Source organism: Chrysochloris asiatica, unplaced genomic scaffold (assembly GCF_000296735.1).
Source record: "Chrysochloris asiatica unplaced genomic scaffold, ChrAsi1.0 scaffold00026, whole genome shotgun sequence".
Lineage (NCBI taxonomy): Eukaryota > Metazoa > Chordata > Mammalia > Afrosoricida > Chrysochloridae > Chrysochloris > Chrysochloris asiatica.
The window spans coordinates 21,112,813-21,138,990 of record NW_006408544.1 but is presented as its reverse complement, the minus strand read 5'-3'; the positions used below and the strand labels follow the sequence as shown (position 1 = coordinate 21,138,990).

The 26,178-nt window shown below is 37.3% G+C and overlaps 1 protein-coding gene across 1 annotated transcript in view; it reads left to right on the top strand.

Moving 5' to 3' along the window:
* Nucleotides 1-26,178, top strand: part of USP24 (ubiquitin specific peptidase 24) — a 184,720-nt gene that overhangs the window by 86,147 nt on the left and 72,395 nt on the right. Inside the window, exons 10-28 of the mRNA XM_006839815.1 lie at nucleotides 126-284; nucleotides 1,699-1,813; nucleotides 1,998-2,101; nucleotides 4,341-4,448; nucleotides 4,849-4,944; nucleotides 5,031-5,192; nucleotides 5,394-5,441; nucleotides 11,268-11,375; nucleotides 12,062-12,211; nucleotides 12,997-13,128; nucleotides 14,695-14,806; nucleotides 16,333-16,409; nucleotides 17,370-17,510; nucleotides 17,669-17,722; nucleotides 21,062-21,177; nucleotides 22,755-22,821; nucleotides 22,938-23,048; nucleotides 24,915-25,013; nucleotides 25,096-25,269. Of these exons, the coding sequence (XP_006839878.1) occupies nucleotides 126-284; nucleotides 1,699-1,813; nucleotides 1,998-2,101; nucleotides 4,341-4,448; nucleotides 4,849-4,944; nucleotides 5,031-5,192; nucleotides 5,394-5,441; nucleotides 11,268-11,375; nucleotides 12,062-12,211; nucleotides 12,997-13,128; nucleotides 14,695-14,806; nucleotides 16,333-16,409; nucleotides 17,370-17,510; nucleotides 17,669-17,722; nucleotides 21,062-21,177; nucleotides 22,755-22,821; nucleotides 22,938-23,048; nucleotides 24,915-25,013; nucleotides 25,096-25,269 (2,133 nt within the window). The remainder of the gene's footprint in view (nucleotides 1-125; nucleotides 285-1,698; nucleotides 1,814-1,997; nucleotides 2,102-4,340; nucleotides 4,449-4,848; nucleotides 4,945-5,030; nucleotides 5,193-5,393; nucleotides 5,442-11,267; nucleotides 11,376-12,061; nucleotides 12,212-12,996; nucleotides 13,129-14,694; nucleotides 14,807-16,332; nucleotides 16,410-17,369; nucleotides 17,511-17,668; nucleotides 17,723-21,061; nucleotides 21,178-22,754; nucleotides 22,822-22,937; nucleotides 23,049-24,914; nucleotides 25,014-25,095; nucleotides 25,270-26,178) is intronic.

Genomic DNA, 26,178 nt, shown 5'->3' with positions numbered 1-26,178 from the left:
GATTATCAGATATCATACAGACTATTATTATTATTATTATTGAAGTCCTATATTTCTTACTTAGTTCCTTTGAATTGGAAGACTTGCAATCAAGATGGTTCTCTCTCTTTCTTTTTAATTAAAAGAGGTTGGTTAGCATTCCTGAGCTTTTGTCTGCTATCAAGTTACTTTGCATGCGCTTCCAACCGGATCTGGTCACAGTTGTGGATGACCTCAGACTGGACATCCTGCTGCGCATGCTGAAATCGCCACACTTTAGTGCTAAGATGAATTCCCTCAAAGAAGTAAGTTTTGCATTTGTTTCTAAAACATTTATAGCACACTCAGTTTAAGGTTCTGTCCAGACTTGTGGTTATTAATATAAAGGCTACATGAAAGTACTATTGTGTTATATGTTATATAATAATTGGAAAGCATCCAGTTATTATAACTTCCTTAAAGTTCTGCGCTCTATTGGTATATAAACGATAAGCCTTTTTATATGTATCATATTTAAAATTCATACTCAAATACTTGGACTATTTAGTGTTTTTGTGAAATGTTATAGGAAGTAATCCTTTGGAAGAAGGTGGTGGTGGCTCAGTGGTAGAATTCTCACCTTCCATACAGGAGACCCAAGTTCTATTCCTATCCAAAGCACACCATTCACCTGTCAGTGTAGGCTTGTGTGGTCTTCTGATGCTGAACAGATTTCAGCAGAGCTTCTGGACTCAGACAGCCTAGGAAAAAGATTCAACAGCAGTCTTCTTCCAGAATTCAGCCCGTGAAATCACAGTGGTCCAGTCTTGTTGTGCATGGGGTTGCTGTAAGCTGGATAGCAGCCAACAACAGCTATCCTTTGGGATATGTAGTTTGAGATTTACTTTTTATTTGATTGAAATAATGGGTTTTCTTAACCCAAATAATCTAATTGGAGATATGGCAGAAATAAAATGACTATCTGAGATGATATAAACAAAGTGAAAGAAATAATTTCATATTGTTCCCTTACTTTGCATAGATCCATGCAAACAGCATAGTTGGTTTTGGTTGAGTAAGAAATACAGCTAGTTTAGTTCGGTCATAATTTGAGGTATTTTTCCTTTTTTTAAAATTATTAATTAGGATTCTTGACTGAAAGTGAAATAAAGTAATCTTGAACCATCTTAGGCCAAAGGGGGATTTTATTAGAAGGACTTTTTAAACATGAGTGAAGGATTGATGAGTCAAACCATGGAAGGGCAAGAATGTATGTGGGTGTAGGAACATCTAGAATTGAGATGTGGCTGCTGCCAGGATTCCGTCAAATCTTGTCTATGTGGCCTTGTTCTCTACCTGCAGAGTGTCATCTTTCATGTGGTAGAGACCATGGCTATTGGTAGCTCTGCAATTTCACATCCTGTAGTCCCCATCAGCAAAGAAGGACTGACACTTTCTGGACCCAAGGTCAAAATTGGGAGGAAGTACCCTTATTGAGCCCAGGTCACCTGCTCATCCTGAGTCAATTAGCAATGGCCCAGGGAAGCAGCGCTGTGAGAACTAGACTCCATGTTCACTTTGAAGAGACATCATACATCGTAATCAACTCATTTTGAATGAGTGACCTTCAGTGCAGTTGGCTGATGACCAGCCACATCTTAACAAAAAAATCATAGCTTGTATATGTGGAGATTTTTATTATATATATTAGGTCCAGTCACAATGATCTTGTCTTTTTAGGTTACCAAACTAATAGAAGATAGCACTTTATCCAAATCTGTGAAGAATGCAATAGATACAGACAGATTATTAGACTGGCTAGTTGAGAACTCAGTTCTATCAATTGCACTGGAAGGTAAGTTGCTTTAAAAGATAAAATTGCAAGTACATATTTTTGCATATAAGGTACAGAATTATTGCTTTGACTGTATTAGCTTTAAAACAATTTTATAGCAAGTTACTATTGCTTTGAATCAATGGAATAGTATTTCATCAGCGTTTACCTCACCTATTTGCCTCTGCTGTTTTTTTCTCACTAGGCAACATAGACCAAGCACAATACTGTGATCGGATAAAGGGGATTATTGAACTCTTAGGTAGTAAATTGTCTTTAGATGAGCTCACTAAAATTTGGAAAATACAGGTAAGCTGATCAGAATTAATTTAGTCTTTTCCTTTTAGTTTTAGATTTAATGTAGGTAGTATATTGTCACAAAGGGCATATGACCAAATTAACAGATAGTTTATAAATAAATTCAAAGGAAATTGGTGATTAAGATTATTAATTTTTAAGTCAGATAGCATAAGATTGAATCCTGGCTCCAATATAAATTAGCTGTATGATTTTTGCTGGGTTACTTATATATGAGCCTTAGTTTCCTCATCATTAAAATAAGTTTTTAAATTACCTACCACATCGACTTGTTTTGAGAAATAAATAATTATTAATATAGTGCATTTTCCTGGCATATGGTAAATACTCCAAGGATGGTTGTTGTTGTTACTGTCCAACCCATAGCGACCCTGTATAAGGTTTTCTAGTTTTCAAGGTGAGCTTAAACTGCTGACCTTGCACTTCAAAGCAACTTTAAAGTACAGCACATCAACCCACAGCACCAGGACTCCAGTCAAACGGTAGTTATTATTAAATTCTATAGGTAGAGGTATACAGATTGTGTTAGCTATTATCAATAGAAGTCATTTATTCAACAAACGTTTTCTTTCTGCTATGTTATGCACTATGGTTATATTTTGTGTTCAACTATATAAAATTGTTGCTGTTGACTATTTCTCTCTTAACAAAAATGGCTGTTACTTATGGCTTAACCTATACATAGTCCTACTGCCTCAAGAAAGTGCTAAAATGTATATATAGGCAGATAATGAGGCTAATGATAACATGATATTGCTGCAAAAGTTTTATACTGTAAAGGCTGGAACTGCCAAAGAGATGCCAATACCTTCAGGGTTTCTGGGATCCCTTGCTGTCACAAATGCGAGCCCCTCAATCTACTATCTGAGCTTGCACCAGAAACGTTCTTCCTTCCTCCTGCCTTCTTGTCTCACAGCAGTGCTTCTCACTGGCACAATGTAATTGGAAGAAGCTGACAGAAGTGTGGGAAATGTAGTTTATAGGCCACTGACCCAGCAATACAGAGCAGACTAGCAAAGGTTAGGTGCAGAACTGAAACAGAATAGTTCAGGGCTTGTAGATTTTACTTGTCATGTCTTAACATTGGTTATGTGTCCTCATATAATTTTGTTTCCTGAAGATGATAGACATTGATGTATATATGTATAGCCCTACTATATTTATTATATAAAAGATCCTGTGTGAATATTTGTAGAATTAAATCTAAAACTGTCCTTCTGCCTTTCAAGTTTCTCACATGGCAAATAGTGAGGTCTGAAAATAGCATGACTGAAATTATAAAATGAGTCTGAGACTCATTTTATATCCACTGAGTGGATTCCAACTCACAGCAAATGGGTTCCAACTCATAGTGACCCTATGTACAACAGAATGAAACACTGCCTGGTACTACGCCATCCTCAGAATTGCTGCTATACTTGAGTCCATTACTGCTGTCACTATGCCAGTCCATCTCATTGGGGATCTTTCTTTAGGTCACTGACTCTCCACTTTACCAAGTATGATGTCCTTCTCCAGGGATGGGTCCCTCCTGATAATATGTCAAAAGTATGAGAGACGAAGTCTGACCACCTTGGCTTCTCTGGAGCATTCTGGTCATACTTCTTCCAATACTTACTGTACATGGAATAAATAAATAGTAATTGAAGTCTCAGAAAATATCTATGAGCAAATAAAAAGTGGGACAGGTAATATTTTCAACTGAGAAAGGCCCTCAAGAGAATTTATAAAATGCCTAAAGTGACAAAGTAAGTAAGTTTAGCTTGTGTTTTAGTTTGGATCTTTTTATCCAGTTGAAAATATTCTGTTCTTTTAAAAATGAGTGTCAGATTGAGAACTTGATTCTTATCTTTTAAAATATTTTATGTTTGTATTTATACTGAAAGAGAGATTTAATACCATTGTTGTTGTTTTTAAGTGCCATGGAGTCAGTTCCGACTCATAGTGACCTTGTGTGGGGTGTCCAAAGAGCAGCTGATGAGTTTGAACTGCCATCCTTGAGATTCAAACCAACCTTGCGATCTAGTGCATTATCCTACACAGCCATGCCATTAGGAATTTTTAAAAGGCCAACTGATGACCATTAGAACTGGTTGCTTGAGTTCGTCTTACCTGTCTTATCACACATGTACATGCTGAATAGCCTAGACTCAGTATGTGTTTGAGACTGTAGATGGCCAGGGAGAAGACTTACGTGTTACTTACCTTTTCCCATGGTTTCCTCCCCTAGTCAGGACAGTCATCTACTGTGATTGAGAATATCCATACTATTATTGCTGCAGCAGCTGTGAAATTTAACTCAGATCAGCTTCATCATTTGTTTGTTCTCATTCAGAAGGTATGTGTTCAGTCAAAATTGCTTCCTGTTAAGTTTTACTAAAATAAGCTTGTTTCGAGGTCTCCTGCTTCCAAATTGTTATTAGTTTCTGTCAGATTAGTTCCAATACGTGGCAGCCCCATGTGTACAGAGTACAACTGCTCCATAGTCTGTTGGAAGCAGATCTCCAGGCTTGTCTTGCAAAGTACCTCTGGATGGGTTTGAACCACCATCCTTTTGGCTAATAGTCAAGTGCTTAACCTTTTGCATGACCCAGGGACTATAAATTAGCAGTGTTTAAATGTATTCTTCTTGCTTGTTAAATTCTTGTAATTCAAGTTTAAAGATTTTGGATTATTTTGCCAGTTTGATCAATCAGATTGTGAAATGGTTCTTGTGTCTTTTCTTTTCCATTCTTCAGAGCTGGGAAATTGAGAGTGATAGAGTAAGACAGAAACTATTGAGCCTGATAGGACGGATAGGCCGAGAAGCTCGCTTTGAAACCACTTCTGGGAAGGTAGGAGAATCAAATGAATTTTCTAGCCACGAGGATTTAAAGTAGTTTGCATATTGGTTGGCTTGTCATCTGCGGTGTCATTGTAGGTGCTGGACGTGCTCTGGGAACTGGCTCATCTTCCGACCCTGCCCAGTAGCCTCATTCAGCAAGCTTTGGAGGAGCACCTGACAATCCTTAGTGACGCATATGCAGTGAAGGAAACAATCAAGAAGACCTACATTGTCAAGTGCATAGAAGATATTAAAAGGGTCAGTTTTATCTTTCGTCTCATCTTGTTGTCAGAGCAATAGTAGTGCCTGAGTAATTAGAACCAAGTCATTTTTTCCCTTGTTACGTAAATTAAACAGAATTTCTTGTCTGGAAGTTCTTACCTTAGATTCCTAGGATGGTGAAATTACAGGTTCTGTTTTTATCAAGTCACTTACGTTTCTCTTAAAATGAATTTCTAGCCTGGAGAATGGTCAAGTTTGGATAAAAACAAGAAGGATGGATTCAAGGTAAGAATTTGCAGATGAAATCAAGTTCAAGGTATGCTTGTTTAATGAATTTTGCTTCATGTGTTTAAAATAATCATGTGTTGGTGTTGCTTATGGTAATGTTCATATGCAACCTTAATGTTTAAATATTTCTTTTGCTATCTAAGCTTCATCATTTGAAGCTTGGGTACTTACTCTCAGAGGGGATAAATAAATCCAGGGTCACATTCAAAGAGTGTTTTTAGTATGTTCTTTTCATGCGATTATAAGACCTTTAACTTTGGGGGTTTTTTTTAGATTAAATCTAAAGTATATGCAGTTTTATTTAATCAATGCAGTGAGTTCTAAAGAATCATGGTACTCGCTGTGGGAAATGGAGGCACATTTGCAGAGTAAGAGGAACAAAGAAGGGTTAGTTCCTGGTTGGCACATAGCAGTTTTTTAGGTGCTTGGCTTAGACCTGTTTCCTAAAGTCATTCTTTTCAGCAAATGGTTTCTGAATGTTACTGGGGCTCTATTTTACAAGATGGGGTTGGATAGTCATTGGCCTCCAGGTGCTAGTGAAGGTGCAGACCGTCCTTTGAAATGATGATTAAGTGATAGAGATTACAGCTCTTCTGTTGCTCCAGTCCACCAGCCCCAAGACCCTTCTCTGACAGTGGTGATCATAGTATCCAGTCAGTGGGACCAGGTGTACTTCAGTTTTTGCGGCTGCCCTAATCACTGCTGCCTCCTGCTTCAGGTTGCCCCCACCAGACTTCAAGCCTGTCGAGTGGAGGAATTTCATTTTCCAAATTTCATTAACAAAAGAAAAGGCTTATTTTGTAAACTAGTTGTTGTTAAGTGCTGTCAAGTTGGTTCCGACCCTTAGCAACCCTGTGTAGATTAATGAGCTTGAACCACCGACCTTGCAATCCAGCACATTAACCCTCAGTGCCACGCCAGGACTCCTTAGTAATTTCATTGGTAGAATATATACCTTGACTTTCATTATTCAGTCTTCTTTTAAAGGCTCTTGAACACTGCTAATTAATTTAATTGGTATTTTCAGAGACTCTTAATTCTCATAAAGAGACTTTATTGATTGAATGGGATTTTATTCTCTTTAGTTACATTTAGTCATAAAGTTTAGTTAGGGACATTTAAGAACTTGTGTTTGATATTTCTGACATTGAAATTTTGATCAAGTGAGTTTTCTACTTATAAACCCAACTTTCAGGATTTTTAAAGTGCTTCACAAATTGGAGCCGATAAAGCTCATGTTGTGAAGAGGCATTCCTTTCATTCAGCACCATTGTTCCCTTTTCTACTCAGATGCCATTTGAATTTTTCCAGTTTTCTCAGCTCAGTGATTCAGATAATGTAGCAGCCTTTATCTTTATGATTGAAACACATCTAGGGTTATTGAAGAAGTTTGGACCCTAAGAGAAAGGGGGAAAGAGGATATCTATAGAAAAATGGACTTTTCTTGTTAGCAACAGATACATTTCTTTATAAATATGAAGGTCAAAGCTCAAGGGACTTTTCCCTTCCTCCAGGGAAATGGCTTTGGAACCAGAAAATCCTTTCTGACCTCTCTTCCTTCCTTGTTTTAGCTAAGCACTATTAGCTCTTCTAGCCAGTAGCATCACTGCATCTTTTATCGCTTCTCTTTGCAGTCACTTCATTCATGTCTGTTGTTTTGTAACAAAACTTATCAAAAAGCAATAAGAAAATTCTGGGGACCATTTTGGGAGACTCAAATATTCTTTCTTTTTCAATTTTTAATTTCCCCACTGCTCCCAGTAAAGAAATTCTGGTGTGCCATTATTTCATTCCAAATAATAGTATCCTGCATTCCTATAGCACTTTTCTGGTGGCTAAGTGCTCTCACGGCTTTCTTAAAGTACACATTGCTGAAGGGGGGCAGTGGGAAGATCAGAGCCCCCTGGATATGGCTCCAGGCAGCAGGGGGGTGAATTATATACTGCCACTAAAGGTGTTTTTCTGTGCTATGCCCTTTCCTGCCAGGCAGCAAGGTGGGCTGACTGGGGATTATGTCTCCCTGCCAGGCTACACAGAAACTAAGCAAAGGGTAAGACAAGATCACCCACCTCTTATTCTCCCCTCCCACCCTCAGCTACCTCTATTTCCCAACTGATTCCCCTCCCTTCTGCTTTTGACACTCTTAAAATCCCCAAGTTCCACTGTTGTGTTCAGAAATTCTGACCTTTATTTCTGTAGATTCTGCCAGGACACCCTTGGCTCCCTTGGGCCTGTTTCCTTTGCTTCTTTTATTATACCTCTCACTGTCTACCCCCAACCCTTACCCTCTTATTTCACTTCTTTTTTTGCTTCAATTAAAAAGTTTAAATGTACTCTTCCCCCCAAAAAAGTGACTAAACCTCCCTTTCCCCTCCAAAAAATTATTTTCACTCGATCAGTGTTTGCCTGTTCCTTAAGTTGTTATCTTTAGACCCCAGAGCACAGTGCCTGGCAGGCTTTCCGTAACTGTTGGTTCCCTTCCTCTTACTGCTGCCCCTTTACCCTCTATGGACAGTAAAATGCAACTGTATCCATAATTGAATGGCCTCTACTTGTCAAAAATAAGTAACAAAGTAAAGTAGAAAAGTGACTTTAAAAACAGTCTTAAAGTGACATTAGTACAGGAGGAAATGCTTTCAAACATTTTCTCCCATGTAAAAGTTTATGCTTTGATACTAGATAGATAGCTAGATTGGAAAAAAACAAGACCTGGAAAAACAAGACAGATGAGGAAGTGGGACTGTTTAGCTTTGAGAAGAGAGAACTTGGAAGCTTTCGTCTGACCCTTAGAAAACTGTTATAGAAAAGTTTCATTCATCACACTCTTGATAACTGCTAAGAAGTTATAGGGAGCTGTGTTTCTATATGATAGAACAATGAACTTTCTGTAAGAACCGTCTGAAAATAGAATGTGTTGCCTCCTGAGGTAGTAGGGTCTGCATCACTGGAAATAGTGAGAGGCTAGTCATTTACCAAAGATGATTAAAGAGAATATGTATAGGTTTGTAGGCTAACCCAGCTGACCTCTTAAGGTTTCATCTAATTCTAAGAGTCTAATTTGGACAGTCCATTAACTCCTACTTATGAAACCTCAACTCTATGACATTACCAGATATGTTTCTATTAATTGTTTTCTTAAGTTTTTTTGTCCCTTTTTTAATTGAAGAAGAGTTAATTTTTTAAAATATGCAGTAAAGTCATAAGATGGAATAATTGACATTGTTTGCTAAATTTTAGAGGTGCTATTTTAAATACAAGCCTTAAATTCCAATTTTACATTCTTTTTCTTTTTCTTTTATTGTATATAATGAGTTACTGTCAAAAGATAATTTTCAACATTAAATGAAAATACTTAACCATAGACAACTAACTGGCCACACTATGTTTTAATATATCTGCTTATAACCAAAGGGCTTATGTTTACATCGTAATTTCTTTAATCCTTTGGGAAGGTATCAGTTTGGATTTCAGTGTTAGAATGGTTTTTGTTTTGTTTTGTTTTGCATCATTGTTATTTTGCAGCCATTATATTTTAGTAGAACTAGTCTAGTGTCTCGCAAGTAATTGGCCTTTATACCTTATTTCTCTGATTCTAAGATGCTACTGATTGCAACAAGTATTTCATGTCTACTGTTTGCAGCAACTGTACATTTAATTTAACCCATCCTCAATAAATTATACTTACCCACATGATTAGGTACCCTTTCTTTAGTCACAGTCTAAGCCTCCTTTTGCCTGTTAATACACAGCTTCACTGTGTCACACTGCTGTTCATTTTCTATTGTTTTTGACCTTTTTGAAAATCTTTTAAGATTGAGTGTCTAATTTTGAGGCATCTTAAAGAATATGGTGTTTTGTTTATTTCACCTATTTCATAAGACTCAAGTGTCCCTTTACCTTAATTGAATTATGTACACTCAATTAAGTTAAGCGCAACGTCTCTTGAAATAAGTTTCACCTTTGGGCAGAGAGATACTTAAGTGATACAACCCAACTCTGTCACCAAGCTTCTCTTGGCTTTGAAAAGTTCTGTAATCTGAGGCTACTGGGAGTTTTTTTCACTTTTTGTTTTATTGATGAACACAAGAGCCAAGTCATTGTTACATCATAGGTGTCATCTTTTAATGACATTTTAAGTAACAAACTAGTGGTCCAAATTTGTTAGGAATCTCTCCTTATTTTGTATTACTTGTACCAATTAACAACTAAAATGACAAGTAGATGAGCAAATAATTGTCTTCGTATGTAGCTAAATTTGCACATAATCAGGTAACGGCACCTGCATCAAAACTTACTCCTATACCTAGCAAAAAACTCACTGCCAGAGAGTCCTTTCCGACTTATAATGACCCTGTATAGGGTTTCCCAGACTGTAAATCTTCACAGAAGTAGACAGTCTCAGGTTTCTCCTTCACAGTGTGGCCGGTGTGTGTGAACTGCTGACCTTGTGTTTAGGAGCCCAACGCCTAACCCACAGTGCCACCAGGGCTCCCATGCATAGTGGCTGGTAAATTTCATATAATTATAAGAAGTGCCAGTTTCAGAAATGCTGAAATTTGGGGGGGACCTGTGTCTTTAGAATCCAGGAAATATGGTATTTGCTGATTAATTGGTTAATCTCTTTTAGGCAAGGAAGGCATTATTTTGACAATGACTTTCTTAGGTTTCCATATTTAGTAATAGGTTGTTGTTGTTTTTTTGTTTTTTTTTTACAAAGGATCAGGAGTCCTGTCCTTTCTCCTCTTAAACCCAAAATGGCCTTAGGCATTTTAGTCTTACAGAAAGTTTTAACAAAACAGAAAAGCTTTTTAAAATATTTTAAACAAGAAGACTTTAAAATAAATGTTAAGGACTTAGGCTTTTCCTCAGTTTTTTTTAGTTACAAACTTAATAATTGGTCAGTTGACTAATAGTGTTTAATCTGAAATTCTTAGGAAACTTTATAATGAATTGTGTAAAATCTCATTGCAAAACTGCTGTGGATTAAAAAACATTTCTTATTAGAAAATAGCATGAACATCTGACTTTTCAGACTTGTACTATGACGGTCTGGATTGTCCTGTATCAGGTTCAGACATACTTGAAAATGCTTTGAAAAGTATACAGTATAACTACTATAAAGTGGCTATTGTTGTTAAGTGCTTTTGAGCTGGTTCCGATCCTTAACAACCCTGTATAGTGTTTCCCAAGAGCAGCTGGTGAGCTTGAACCGCCAACCGTGCAGTCTAACACCTCACCAGGACTCCATAAAGTGGCTATATAGTACTAACAAAAATAGAATTGCCTCTTAATACTTTAACTAGGGAAGGCAAAAAGATCATGAATACTTTCAAAATACTTAGACAACTATCAGTATCTTGGTTATATCATTGGTATATTAATCATATATTTATAAAAAACCCTATTTTTTTGTTTGTTTCATTCCACTCACCAGCAAGTTCACTATTACCCAAGTTAAGCTTTTGCAATCAGTTTATTTTATTTACGTCAACATGTCTTAGCAGCCTGTGCTACTTAATCTGTCCTCTGAAGTTGCTAACTCCTTGTCGTCTGTATTTTGCTGATGTATCCCTGTACATTTACTGTCGTTTCACATCCGCTCCTGTTTGCAGTTCTTGGCCTTAGGAAATTGCATGCAGAATAAGAAGTTGAAGACTGAATTATGAGTGCATGAAGATAAGCTATAATTGAGCTATGTGGAGAAAGAAATAATAGAATGTGTAATAATGAGATATAATTGACTTGGTAATTTCTTTATAGCTAATAAATTTAGCTTGTCATTTATTTCTAAATCTAATTAATGTACCTTCTTTTTAACTCTAGTCATCTCAGCTTAATAATCCTCAATTTGTATGGGTAGTACCAGCTTTGCGTCAGCTCCATGAAATCACCCGCTCGTTTATAAAGCAAACGTATCAAAAGCAAGACAAGGTAAGAGGATAGAAATTATAATACAATTACTTGCATAATCTTTTCTAATAACAAAACAGGCTAATTGCTAAATTTTATAGTCACTATTACATTTTATGATTATTAGTATGTTTCCATGGTTTAATAGCTGAATGTGGAAATCATTCTGCTTTCATTTGTATGTTTTTTCTTTTGATATACCCCTAACTTATTTCCTTAATTTACTGAAATAATTGAGACAAATCTTAAAGTTAGAATGTTATTTTAGAAATTTGATTACAAAGATTATTTCATATTGTATGTAAAACATTGATTTGTTTCAGTAATTGGTTTGCTTCTTAAGTGTAATGTACTTGGAAGAAAGATTTAGAAAAGTATACAGGAAATAGCTATTTTGAAAGACTTGTTCTTTAAAAAAAAGACTCTTTTATAGAAGGAAAAAATGAGCAGAGAAATTTATAAATTCCTTAGTAAGGCTTCAAAAAGTTTGTGAAAATATTCTTTTATCTTTCGATTCCATTTGTCCACAGATTTTTTGTATTTGTTTTTGGCATATCAGATTAGTTTTATTTAATAAAGGAAAGTGAGTGAGAAAATTCTGTTTGCTATCCCTTACCTAGGACTATATCCTATAATAGACATTGTATGCAACCCAGAAGGTAACTAAACATTCTCATACTGCGTTTCTTTGTGTTGTTTTTGCCAAGAGCATTATTCAAGACTTGAAGAAAAATTTTGAAATAGTCAAATTGGTCACAGGAAGTTTGATAGCTTGTCATCGACTTGCAGCATCTGTGGCTGGACCTGGAGGGCTGACTGGCTCGACACTAGTGGACGGCCGATACACTTACCGGGAGGTATCAGGCATTGTGTTTTTGCTTCGTGATTACCAGCATTCATTTGACTGCTTTGCTTTTGAACTGTAAAATTTGTATTTATTGAGTATGACTATAAAGGAGTCCTGGTGGTACTGTAGGATAAGCACTGGAATGGTAACTGCAAGGTCGATGGTTCAAGCCTTCCAGCTGCTCCTTGAAAACTCTATACAGGATCAGTATGAGTTGGAACCAACTCAATGGCACACAACGGCAATGACTATAAAGTAGTTTTACAGTGATGGAACAACTGTGTATTTTGACTATAATTACTTCAAATAAAAGTATAGAAAAATAATATTAAATCTTTCAGTAAATCACCGCAAATACCATAATGAATGCATAATGAAAAGAAACACCTTTTCTCTGTCTTGGATCTGAAATCATAATTCTGTGAATAATGATTTTGATTTGCAAATCAATTGATCAGTAATATTGTTCTAAAAAAAATTAGAAAAAGTTGGGGCTCACCACCTGTGAGTTGATGGTATTTTACTTAGAGATTACTGAGGTTATCTTTTACTGACACCTGAAATCAACTGAATTTGCAATAGACTTAAAAAGGGTCTCAATACCTACATTATATGTATACAGCTGTCAACCCATTGTAAACAGATTTCTCTCATTGACTGAATCCTAAATTGTATGAAAAACATTCATCAAAACGAGTTCTAAAAATTTTAAGCTTTTTTTTCTTTTAATTTTGCTTTTAGATGTGAATACCTAGAGTTAACTAATTATTCTTTTTTCTTTCTTTCTTTTTTTAGTATTTAGAGGCACACCTAAAATTTCTGGCATTTTTCTTGCAAGAAGCTACTCTGTATCTGGGTTGGAATCGTGCCAAGGAAATCTGGGAATGTCTTGTGACTGGCCAGGATGTTTGTGAATTAGACAGAGAGGTAAGAAGAGATGTTATTAGATGAAGTGAATTTTATGTACTACATATCTTTGATACAAATGAATGTGAGACTTCTTTGGTAATTTTGATACCATTCTGGTTGAAATAGCAAATTTAGCCAAAGTACACTTAAAGAGATCTAAGGTGTATCTTTTGATTTTTTTCCTTCACATTGAAAGGTTTTTTTATTTATCTACTCTGTTGGAGTCCTGGTGTGGCCTTGGATAATGTACTAGACCTCAAGGTCTTTTTGAACTGCAAGGTCGACAGTTCACACTTACCAGCCATATATCAGAAACCCTATATAGGGTCGCTCTAAATTGGAAATGACTCATAAACACTTAACAACAACAACAATGGAATTATACCCCATAACACTAAAGAGGAATCAGTACATAGATACATTGTTAAAAATATCATTAGAGTCCTCACTGAATAGTTTGCATCTTGTCTGGATGGGTCTGCTGAAATGAGATGGGGGTAAGATTCCTATGATTCAATAGTGAGTACTTGTTATCATGACTAATTGTGACTGTCACAATTGTAAAGGTAGAAGTTTTGTAACAAAAACGGGGGAGTAGTTAATCTTACAGTTCAGAAACAGAGGACCCTAGGACTGTCAAGGGAGAAGAGCACAAGCGGGATGCGCGACCTTATTCAGAGAAGCAGTGACACGAGAGTTGGAGGCAGAGATGAGGACATGGAGAGAGGGAGCAGCTGAGGATTCTATTATGTTATGTGCCATGGAGTCGGTTCCAACTCATAGTGACCCTGTACAGGGTTTCCGAGGCTGTAAATCTTTACGGAAGCAGAACGCTTCATCTTTCTCATGTGAAACAGCTGGTAGTCTAGAACTGCTGACCCTGAGGTTAGAAGCCTGATTCGTAACCACTATGCTACCAGAGCTCTATAGATTCATGGAAAGAGAGGGACAGAGAGCTGCAGAATGTGCCCTTTGGTGGTGTAAATTAGTCTATACGCCTGAGTGGGTTTTTTTGTTTGTTTTTTTTTTTAAAAAAGCAAAAACAAATAGAAATACCGTTAACTGATTGTACATTGTTGTTAAGTGCCGTCGAGTTGATTCCGACCCATAGCGACCCTCTCTCTCTCTCTCTCTCTCTCTATATATATATATGTATATCAGTAGACTACTGGTAAAGGCTAGACCAAAGTAGAACACCTACTTTTACATTTCCTCTCTTTGAATCTGTTTCCTCCTCTCATTTTACGGAATAGTATTAATTGTTTCATAAGATTGTTGAAAAGATTAATGGCAATGACTTATACAATGCGTGGTACTGAGTAAGGACTAATAAATGCCAGTAAAAAAGCTGAAATACAACATTCAATGAAAAGTCTATTTATTCACTATCTAGGGGAAGAAGAGACTATCACTATTTAAGATTGCTCCATTTAACTCCAGAGCCCCAAGCATTTCAGGTTTCAGTAGAAGTTTGGCAATATAAATTCTGAAGTATTCAAAATAATTTACCTTTACTTCCCACTTTGGCTTGTGCTTGCCTGAAATGAATTTTATTTCTAGGGTAACATTTGTCTTGATTCACAGATGTGTTTTGAATGGTTTACGAAAGGGCAACATGATCTGGAGAGCGATGTTCAGCAGCAGCTTTTCAAGGAGAAAATTCTTAAACTGGAATCATATGAGATCACTATGAATGGTAGGAACAGCAAGACATGGAATCATTTTTGTTATTTCTTTCAACTATGATATCTTCTTTCTAATCCCACTTCTCAAATAACTCAATAGTTTGGAATATCCTTCCTGAACTTTTCTTATTTGTATGAAGACACACTTTTATAAACCTACATTCATATAAACATATACCATATTCCTTTTTACATAATGGTATCTTAAAATTTTTTAAAAATTATATAGCTTGGTAACTTAAATTGCCACACAGTCTTTCTATAAGTACAAAATATACAAACCTGATTCATTAAGGTAAAAATTTGTCAAGATATAGAAATCCTTTTTCTGGGCTTCTTAAAATTTAATTTTAAGTTAATATGTCATTAAATTCACCTTTTAAAAGTGTACAATTCAATGATTTTTAGTATATTCACAAAGTTGTGTAACCTAATTCCAGTATTTTTATTCAAATCCCCTACCCCACCCACCCCAAGAACAATAACCCATACACATTAGCAGTAACTCCCCATTTCTACTTCCCCCAGGCTTTGGAAACCGCTCGTCTGCTTTCTGTATCTATGGATTATCCTGTACTGAACATTACACATAAATTAAATCCCTACAGTATGTGGCATTTTGTGTCTGACTTCTTTCAATTAGCATAATGTTTTTAAGAGTTCATCCATGTATCAATACCTTATTCCATTTGATGGCTTAATATTCTGTTATTTGGATGAACCACATTTTCTTGTCTCATTCATCTTCAATTGATGAACATTCCAGTTGTTTCCACTCTTTGGCTATTGTCAGTAATGTTGCTATGAACATTTATGTACATTTTTTATGTGAATGCAGGGTTTCATCTCTCTTGAGTAAATAACTAGAAGTCAAATTGCTGGTTGCTCTGTCTTCAGTATTTTGATGAACTGCTCAACTATTTTCTAAAAAGATTATACCGTTTACATTTCCCACCAGCAGTGATAAGGGTTGTCATTTTCCCACATTCTCACCAACATTTGTTCTTTTCCATTTTTTTTTTTTAGTTAAAAAAAAAATTCCAGCCATCCTAGTGGGTATGAAATGATATCTTGTCATTTTTGTTAGTGTTTCCCTGATGATTAATGATGTTAAATGTCTATTTATGTGCTTAGTGGCCATTTGTGTATCCTTGGAGACATGTCTATTCAAACTTTTTTGCCCATATAGAATTTAGGGTGTCTTTTTATTACTGACTTGTTAGTGTTCTTCATATTTCTGGATACTAGCTCCTTATCAAATGCATGATTTTCAGTTGTTTCTTGTAGGATGCCTTCCACTTTCTTAGGGTCCTTTGGTACACAAACATTTTTAGCTTTCATGAAGTTAGTTTATGGTTTGCTTTTGTTAATTGCAAGAAACCACTGTCTAATCAAAGGTCACAAAGATTTGTGCATATGTTTTCTTCTTTAAGTTTTATAGTTTCAGCTTTTACATTAGGCTTTTGCTGTACTCGTTGAGTTTAAAATTTTTTTATCTATATTAGAGTGCATTAATTTTTCTGATCTATGATTTCAGGTTTTAACTTATTTAAGACTTTTTTTGAAAATGTGAATCTCTGTGATCATCGATTGAAAAGACAAGGAGCTCAGTTGGTAAGTTCACTATTCTTAAACCTTAATGAAATAAAATAATTTAGATTATTTGGTAAAGCTTGATCCTCAGGGGAAACACACACACCAAAAAAACCCAGGTGTTATATAAGTGAGAGAAAACCTGTACTTTAAAGAACCAGCAACTCTTTGACTATACCTTCAACATTGGAGATGACATACTTCTATAAAGAGTGTAAGAGGAGACACCCCCAAAGCACACCACTACCTCTGATTGCCTGAGAAAAACAACCACAGTTGACCTTTCAAACTGCTCTCTTCGTTTTTTCTGTTCTTTGGACAGCCTCCTGTGTCTAGGTGAATGTAGAGTAAGGACCGTTCTAAGATTCCAACCCACAAATCCAACAGTTTGCTCAGATCTTAAAAAGTACCAACACCTTCAATTCTGGAATAATAGTAAAAACCAGGAGATAAAAAATTTAGAAACAGGAAAATGAGGATCGCTAAAATGTATACAGCTTATTTTTATATATGCATGTATGTGTCCCTTAAAAAAGAAAGCCAGAAAGTAGCTCTTTTTCCAAGTCCATTTCATTCAGTAGTTTGTGGCTCCTGCCATTTCTTATTGAGCTTTGGGAAGGACAGATTGAGCCCCAAGGATTAGAAGCATCTTTATGCCTGACTGTTACTTCCAGATGAAGAATAGTGGCCGTCTCACCCTTTCAAGGTTTCACTTCAATTACTTGTCTGGGTAGCTATCCAACTTGAGTTTAAGGAGGTCTGGAGAAAATCTTACTATCCTGGCTCACATGACATGTTGCCCATTATTTTTGCAGCTGGTTGTGTTTTGTTTTAAAATGCAGTGCTGTTTTCATATGTCAGTGGCTTTTTGAAGCTTTAATTTACATTGAACCTAAACATGTATGGATTCACAATCTAGTAGAAAATAATTATAATTTTATAACTTTACTGTGCTATATAACTTCTTTTTCTTTTCAACAGTATGTAGAAAAACTGGAGTTGATAGGAATGGATTTCATATGGAAGATAGCCATGGAATCACCTGATGAAGAAATTGCTAATGAAGCTATTCAGTTAATCATAAACTATAGTTACATTAATTTAAATCCTAGGTTAAAGAAGGTGGGTAACTACATTAAAAAGCAGAAAATTAAATACATTTTTGTTGATAACTATGGTCCTTTGCATGCCTGAAAATTGGTTTATTTTAAGATTTTATATTTATTTATGATTAAAGCTTAATGTCAAAGTGCTCATTTTGATTTCCATATACCTTTTAGGATTCAGTATCTTTACATAAGAAGTTTATTGCTGATTGCTATACAAGGCTAGAAGTGAGTAGAATATTTTATTTAACCTTTTTTTTTGAGGGGGGGTTGTTTTTGGTGAAATTTTACACAGCAAATTTAAGCTCCTATTTGACAATTTCTATTCAAGTAGTTAAGTGACTTTAGTTACATTTTTCACAATGGTCAACATCTCATGACTTGTGTTCTAGTTGTTCTGTTTCTAGGACTCTTAAGTTTCCTTGTCCCCTCCTCTTCTTGTTTTTGCTGTAGATTAATTATTAATCTTTTGGTCTCATGTTATTTGTTGTTAAGTGCTGTTGAGTTGGTTCTGATTCACGGTGATCCTGTATAAGGTTTCCAGAGCTGTAAGTCTTCACCACAGCAGAAAGCCTCATCTTTTCATGAAGAGCTTCCGGTGGATTTGCATCAGCAACCTTGTGGTACTTATCCTGCATCACCACTGGCACAGAGATAGTTTGTTTTTTTGTAGAGTATCATGCTTATTCCAAAGAGAGGTAATCCAGCGGAATGCAGAAATCATCAGACAATATCATTAATATAAAGATAATTCAAAAATGACTACAATAGTACATTGATAGGGAACTGCTAGAGCTTCAAGCTGGTTCAGATAAGGACCTGGAATGTGAGGGATATCATTGCTGATGTCAGATGGATCTTGGCTGAAGCAGAGAAAACCAGAAAGATGTTTATGTGTACTTTATTGACTATGCAAAGGCTTTCAATTGTGTGGATCATGACAAGCTGTGGACAACATTGTGGAGAATGAGTATTCTGAAACTCTTAATTGTACTCATGAAGAACCTGTGCATTTAAACAGAATAAGAGGACACTGAATGGTTTAAAAGTAGGGAAGGTGTGCACCAGGGTTGAATTCTTTCACCATACTAATTCAGTCTATATGCTGAACAAATAATCTGAGAAGCTGGATTGTATGCAGGAAAATATGGCATCAGGATTGGAGGAAGACTCATTAACAGTCTGCACTATACAGATAATACAAACTTGCTTGTTGAAAGTGAAGAGGAGTTAAAATACTTAAGTGATAAAAATCAAAGACCACAGCCTTCTGTATGGATTGTACCTCAGTATAAAGAAAACAAAAAAATAACATCAAGATAAATGGAGAACAGATTGAAATTGTCATAGACATCATTTTGCTCAGATGCACCATCAACACTCATGGAAGCATCAGTCAAGAAATCAAACAATGTGTTGCATTGTATAAATCTGCTGTACAATACCTCTTTAAAGTATTAAAGAGCAAAGATGTCAGTTTGGGAGCTAAGGTGCACCTGACTCAAGCCAAAGTATTTTCAGTAACCTCATATGCATGTGAAAGTTGGACATTGAGCAAGATTGACCACAGAAAAATTGATGCATTTGAGTTATGGTATTGGAGGAGAATGTTGAAAGTACCGTCTGCTGCCAAAAGCACAAGCAAATCATTGTTTTTGGAATAAGTACAGTTGGAGCGCTCCTTAGCAACCAGGATGGTCAGACTTTGTCTCATACTTTGGACATATTGTCAGGAGGGACCAGTCCCTGGAGAAGGACCTCATGCTTGGTAAACTGGAGGGTCAGTGAAAATGAGGAAGACTGCCAAGAAGAGGTGTTGGCACAGTGGCAGCAGCAGTTGGCTCAAGCCTCACAATGATTATGAGTGTGGCACAGGACCAGGCAATATTTCATTCTGTTGTGCATAGGGTTGCAATGAGTCCATACTGACTTGACGGCACCTAACAACAACAATATACTCATGGGGTTTTGTTTTTGGGTTGATGTATTAGTTCATTAAAAGGTGACCTTGGGATAGTTGGGGTCAAGTGTTGAAAGTGTTTTCAGGGCAATAGTCTTAGTAGGTCTGGACTATTTAAGAATTTGAGTTGTATTCTGTGTTTTTCTCCCATTTTAACAGGTCCATTTATTGTGGCCCTAATCAGAACAATTGATCATGTTAACTGGTCACCATCTATTTCTTCTTGTCTTAGGATAGTTTAGACCATGACTTGGCCAGGATATTAGCCCTATAGATTGGTTTCTTCTCTGACACTTTTTTTGCTTATAATGTTTTTAAAATTAACACTCATTTGTGTGTTTTTTTCCTTTTGTAATTTTATATTTTGTAATATTATATAGTGTGTAATGCTGATGTTTATAGTTGGATCCTGTTGAAGAATTTGTAAACAGAATTTGCCTTCATGCCCCTTATGGAAGAAATGGATTTCATAAAAAAGCCTTCTTCCTTCACCATCTCTTTTCTGTCTCCTCACCTTCACCCCCTTTTTGGCCATAGAAGCTGTCTTCGGACAATAGATCTATTATTAGTTTGTATTTCTAATCAGTTCTTTTTCTCCTTTCCTGTTCATGACTTTTTATGTAAGCACTTGCTTCTTTTCCTAGTCTTGTCTATGTCTCACCTAGTTTATATCATAAGTGCTAGTATGCTTAGCTTTAATACTGTTAAGGTATGGCACTGTAAGATAAGCTCTGGACTGCCAATCACAGGGTGGTGATTCCTACTCACCAGCTGTTCCTTGGAAACCCTGTACAGGGTTGCTCTGAGTCAAACTAACTCAAAGGCACTTAACAACCACAGCAATACTATTAAACAGGAGAAAGATGAGCCTTTCTGCTTCTGTAAAGATTTACAGCCTTGGAAACCCTATACAGGGTCAGTATGAGTGGAACCAACTCCACGGCACTTAACAACAACAGCAGTACTATTAAAAGACCCCCCTGCAGGGCACTCAGTAGTGTGTGTTTTCGGTTATCTTTGTCTATTTGAAACATGTTGTGTCATATATTCCCAGTGCATTATTTCCACCCTGATGGTTAAAGAGTTGAATACTCATTTTCATTCTTTTTTGTGCTTCTGTAAGCTTTATATATCTAATAAAGGGTATTCCAAAAGTATAAAATGCTACTGGCCCCCAAACGTCATCAGTAAACTTTCTGATGATGAATATGTGCTAGAATCTGTGCAGGATTTCCCAAGTTGTCTGTGACTTCCACCTACTATGTGATCATTAAAAAAAAAAAAAATTGTAGTGTCCACATACCCTTAAATGGGGCAGGTACTGTGTAAGCGTGAATCTATGTAACGTCAGTAGTTCTTAACTGGGGGCAATATGCCTCCCAGGGAACATTTGTCACTATTTGGAGATATTTTTAGTTGTCACAGGGGTGGGGTAGGGTAAGGGGGACAGGATGGAGGAAGGCAGGTGATGCTATAGTAATGCTGTGGGTAGAAGCCAGCAATGCTGCTAAGCTTCCTACAATGCACAGTAGTGCCCACCCAACAAAGAAGTATCTAGTCCAGAAGGTCTTTAGAACTGATGTTGTGATTATTTTCTTATTTTATAGGCTGCTAGCTCAGCACTTGGTGGCCCCACTCTAACACATGCGGTGACCAGAGCAACAAAAATGCTTACAGCAACTGCCATGCCGACTGTAGCAACATCAGTTCAATCTCCATATCGGTAAGTGATCACAGAGCTGGAAACAAATGCGCACTCTCACAACCTATACATATATATAATTGAAGTGCTGTAGATTCAGTCCCAACTCATAGTGACCCTGTATAGGGTTTCCGAAAGGAGCGCCTGGTGGGCTTGAACTGCCAACCTTGAGGCTCAAACTGATTTTGTGGTCCAGTGCACTATTCTGCAACGGCACACTAGAATAATAGGTATCTTTTTTCCTATGGAGATCTCTCTCTCAGTTGTTGGTTTCCTCATTTTGTATCATACCTTTTGCAAAGCTGTGCCACTTTTGAAGATAGTGTAGATAAACATCAGTACAACACAAATATTACTCTGCCCCTGTGCTCTTATATCTGATGGGTAAGTCTTGTTGTTTTATTATTTTTTAAAATTCAATTTATTTTACTTTTACTCTGTGTAACGTGGTTAGTCTACTTTCTAGGATGTTATAAAAATATTTATTGTACTAAGGAGTCCTCCTCGTGTGGCTAACCACAAAGTCAGCAGTTCAAGTTCTTTAGCTGCTTCTTGAAAACCGTATACAGGGTCACTATGAGTTGGAATCAACTCTGACGCCCTTAAAAACAGTAAGAACTGTCATTGAAGTATGTACTCATTAGTATAGTGCGTTACAGTGCTGTCTGACTTCACTATTGAGGCAAATTTCAGACAATTCACTCAGTCCACTCAGTTACCTATAGAATTTAGATAACCCTAAAGATTTTTTATCTGAATTTCAGTTTTTCGTTCCTGCTAGTAGACTGTAAGAACTTAGGACTCTGTGTTTAACCAACTCTATTTAAAGTAAGATGTTCAGTGTTGGTAGTCAGTCTACCAGATCAGTTGATAGAAGATGCTAGTGCTTGTTTTCACTATCAGAAATAAATTATGGAGCTGTGAGTCTGGAACTGCTACATATTGGAATCCTATTATTTCACAATGGAGACATAGGATTCCATAAATCTTCAAGGAAAAGATACTTTGGTTCTCATTTTCAGCACTCCAAAGCTGTTTATTTCTTGTTCCAGACTTGGTTGAGTCCCCATCGTGTGTTGATTTCCTAAGAACTTCGGTTGAGACTGTTAAATATTTTAATTATGTAGTCAGTTAAGCCAGATGAACAATTGTTTGTTTTTGCAGTATGTCTACTGGTTTGCATTTGTCTTCTACTTTTTAGGCAGCTCAGAACTTTATCAGATTTCATGTGTTTGCAGAATTGCATGGCAAGTTTTAGTTACAAGGTTACAAGAGGCAAACTCGCTGTTTATGCTTGGTAAATTGGTGGCCAAATAAACCTAGAAACTCAGATTCCTCTGCCTATGGAACAACTATTTTAAAAAAAGAAAAGAGGAAAGGAAACCTAGGGAGGGGCCAGCTTTTGCTTCCTTACCCTTTCTGTGCACTACATCTATGTCTGACCAGTCAAGGGAAGGGAAGTTTAACCTACAGATTGGGGTCTTTGAGCAGTGAGCACTAACTGTGGTTTTGGGTTTGGTAAAACAGACTGGAATTGAAGTCAAGTCAGCAATTCATTTCAAGTGTGTTTTAAAACATTTTTTTTTTTTCTTCCCTAGATCCACTAAACTTGTAATAATTGAGAGATTGCTGCTTTTGGCAGAACGCTATGTGATCACAATAGAGGTAAGCTTTACTTTCTTTAAAGCCACTATATTCGGTACATTACTTGTTAGATGGACATTTCTATGATGTTTAACACTGGCACTGTATCTGATCTTTTTTATTTATTCTGTTTTAAGGATTTTTACTCTGTTCCACGAACTATACTACCTCATGGTGCCTCATTTCATGGACATCTTTTAACTCTAAATGTTACCTATGAGTCTACCAAAGATACCTTCACTGTGGAGGTAGGTTTACTTAAAGCTCTGTAGCTGTTTGCATATTGTCTCATTAAGAAGAGTGTTGATTGAGATAGCTGCATGAATGGCTGTTCTAAAACTGTATAGTAAGCACTTTAGAATAAAAACATGAAAGGAAACTGATGAGATCTAAAGCAGAGCTCTGTGTAAATACATAATCCTCCCAGAGATTCCCCAGGAGACTGACTGGGACGCTGCATCCGAAAGGTCAGAGCTTTCAAACCCGGTATAGCAGTTCTGCTCTGCACACATGTGGTCTGCATGATTTGCAGTTGACTCAGCGACAACTGTCTTAGTTACAAGTGGGTAGGTGGCTTTAACACTCAGAAACTTACTGTCTCACAATTTAGGAGGCTAGAATTCAGGGTATCAGTTCTAGAGGAACACTGTCTGTCTCCTGGCTCTGGAGGAAATGTCCTTGTCTCTTCTGAGCTCTGCTCCTCAGTGATCTTCATGTGGCATGACATCTATCTCTACCTGCTTACTTCCTTGCTTTTTCTTGAGAGATTGACACTGATATTCTCATTAGCATTGCACAAAAACATTTCCAAATGGATTATAATCACAGAAATGTCGTGGTGGTGGTAAGTCAGATCTGACTTCTTCTTGTTGTCAAGTGCTGACAAGTTGGTTTCGACTCAGGCAATCCTTTATAGAGTTTCTGAGGGGCAGCTGATGAGATTCAACTACCAATCTTCAAGTTCAAACTGACCTTACAATCAAGTGCTTATCCTACAGCACTACACCAGAACTCCAAATAGGATTTCCAGGGCTATAAATCTTATGGGAGCAGAAAGTCTCTTCTTTCTTCCATGGAGCAGCTGGTGGATTCAAACTGCTGACCTTGTGGTTAGTAGCCCAACGCAACCCATTACACCGCCAGGGTTCCTTAATCACAGGCATGTGGTCGCTGTTCAAGGCTCTTGAGTCAGTTCCAACTCATAGTGACCTTGTATAGGGTTTCCAAGGAATGGCTGGTGGGTTTGAACCACAAACCTTGTGGCTAGCGGTCCAAAGCTTATCGTATAGTGGCGCACCAGGACTCCAATCACAGGTCCAGGAGATAGTATATATTGTTGTAGGACACTAGTCAGTCCCTAAGAGTAACTGACAACAATAATAGCAGAATGTCAGGTATTGGTGCATTAACAATACAGCAGGGTATTATTGGTAGAGAGTGCCTGAAACATAACTTTTTATAAAGATGGACAGGAAGGGGAATCTGTGATATGTGAGCATTTGAGCAAAGATTTGCGCTAATTGGCAGGGTAAGCCATGGGACTAGCATGGGAAGAGCATTCCTAGAAAGAGGACTAGCAGGTTCAAAGGCCCCTGAGGTCAGTGACGAGTGACTAGAACACAGTGAGAAAGGAAACAGTAGGAGACAGCACAGGGACGAGCCCAGCAACCTTGAAAAGGATTTGAGGGTTTATTTTGTGTGAGATGAGGAAGGATTGGAGTAGAAATAACCAAAAAACCAGTGTCATCAAGCCAATTCCAACTCATAACAACTATGTATGACAGGGTGGAACTCCCCCTTAGAGTTTCCAAGGCTGGAATCTCTAGGGAAGCAGTTTGTCACATCTTTGTCCTCCAGAGAGGCTGGCGGGTGTACACCATTGACCTTTGGGTTAGCAGCTGAGCCCTGTAATCACTGTGCCACCAGAACTCCTGAAACAGGGCTAGAACTTATCATTGCAGCAGAGAGAAACCTCACAGAGGCAAGGATTCTTGGCTTTGGATATTCTGTTTTCCAGCTCTAGCATAGTGCTTGGTATATACTAGATGCTCACTAACAACTGTATCAGTAAGTAAATGAATTTCCTCATACTAGTGTTTAATTTTACTTTACAGGCTCACAGTAATGAAACCATAGGGAGTGTCAGATGGAAGATAGCCAAGCAGTTGTGCTCGCCAGTGGATAATATACAGATATTTACTAATGATAGTCTGGTAGGTATAAATACACAGTTTCTGATTATTAATAGTTTCCTCTTTTTTTCCCCATCAATAATTAAGACACTTCTTATTGCAGCTGACAGTGAATAAGGATCAAAAATTACTCCACCAATTGGGCTTTTCTGATGAACAAGTCCTTACAGTAAAGACTTCAGGCAGCGGTACCCCATCCGGGAGCTCAGCAGATTCCTCAACCAGCTCCAGCAGCAGCAGCAGTGGGGTTTTTAGTTCATCATATGCCATGGAGCAGGTACTGAGCGACAACTTCTGGTTTAAAAACAAGAATTTAATTATCATTTTGCCTTCAGTCCCTATAGATATGGATGATATTTTTTTTTCTCTCAGACAAGCTGTGACTCCTCAGAGTTATATTGCTGACAAGTGCTACGATGAAATTAGGAGACGAAATGTAGAACTTCTCAATCCTAGAACATGCTGCTGCTCTCACTGCTGATTCCCCCTCTCTACCGCATGGTTTTCATTAGTGTTCAAGCATGCTATGTATTCTTCTATCCTAAAAAATGTCTCTTCACCTGGACCATATCTTCATTTGCCACCCCTCTTTCTCCTTCCCAAAGCAGCAGAGCTCCTTGGCAGCCTTCACTGCTGACCTATGCCAGTGCCTGCTCTTCTCAGGGAAGTCTGTCACTTGCACCCTGCAGTCTCAGTGACTTGGCATTATGCACAAGTGATGCTTTCAGCAGTGCCCCCGGAAACACTTTCGCCACTTGGCTTTCCAGAGGACCAGACAGTCTTGCCCTTTGTGGCTGCTCCTTGTGTGTCTCCTTTGCCTCTGTCCTCATCTCGCTGACGTCCATACAGAGGAGTTGCCAGGCTTGGTCCTTGGCCCTCGCCTTTTAACTGTACTCATCTCTTAGTAATCTCTTCCAGTCTAAAGCTTTATAGTTTGTATACACATTCAGAACTTCCAAGGTTTTTTCTCTTTAGCTGGAACCACACATATATGAAGCTATCTGCCTACTTTGTAGCTGTTAGGTGCCATCAAGTTGGTACCGGCTCATAGTTACCCTCTGCACAGCAGAATGAAACACTGGCCTATCCTCGGCCAACCTCACAATTATTGCCATGCTCGAGCCCATTGATGCTACCACTTTGCCAATCCATCTCATTGGGGATCTTCCTCTTTTTCTCTGACTCT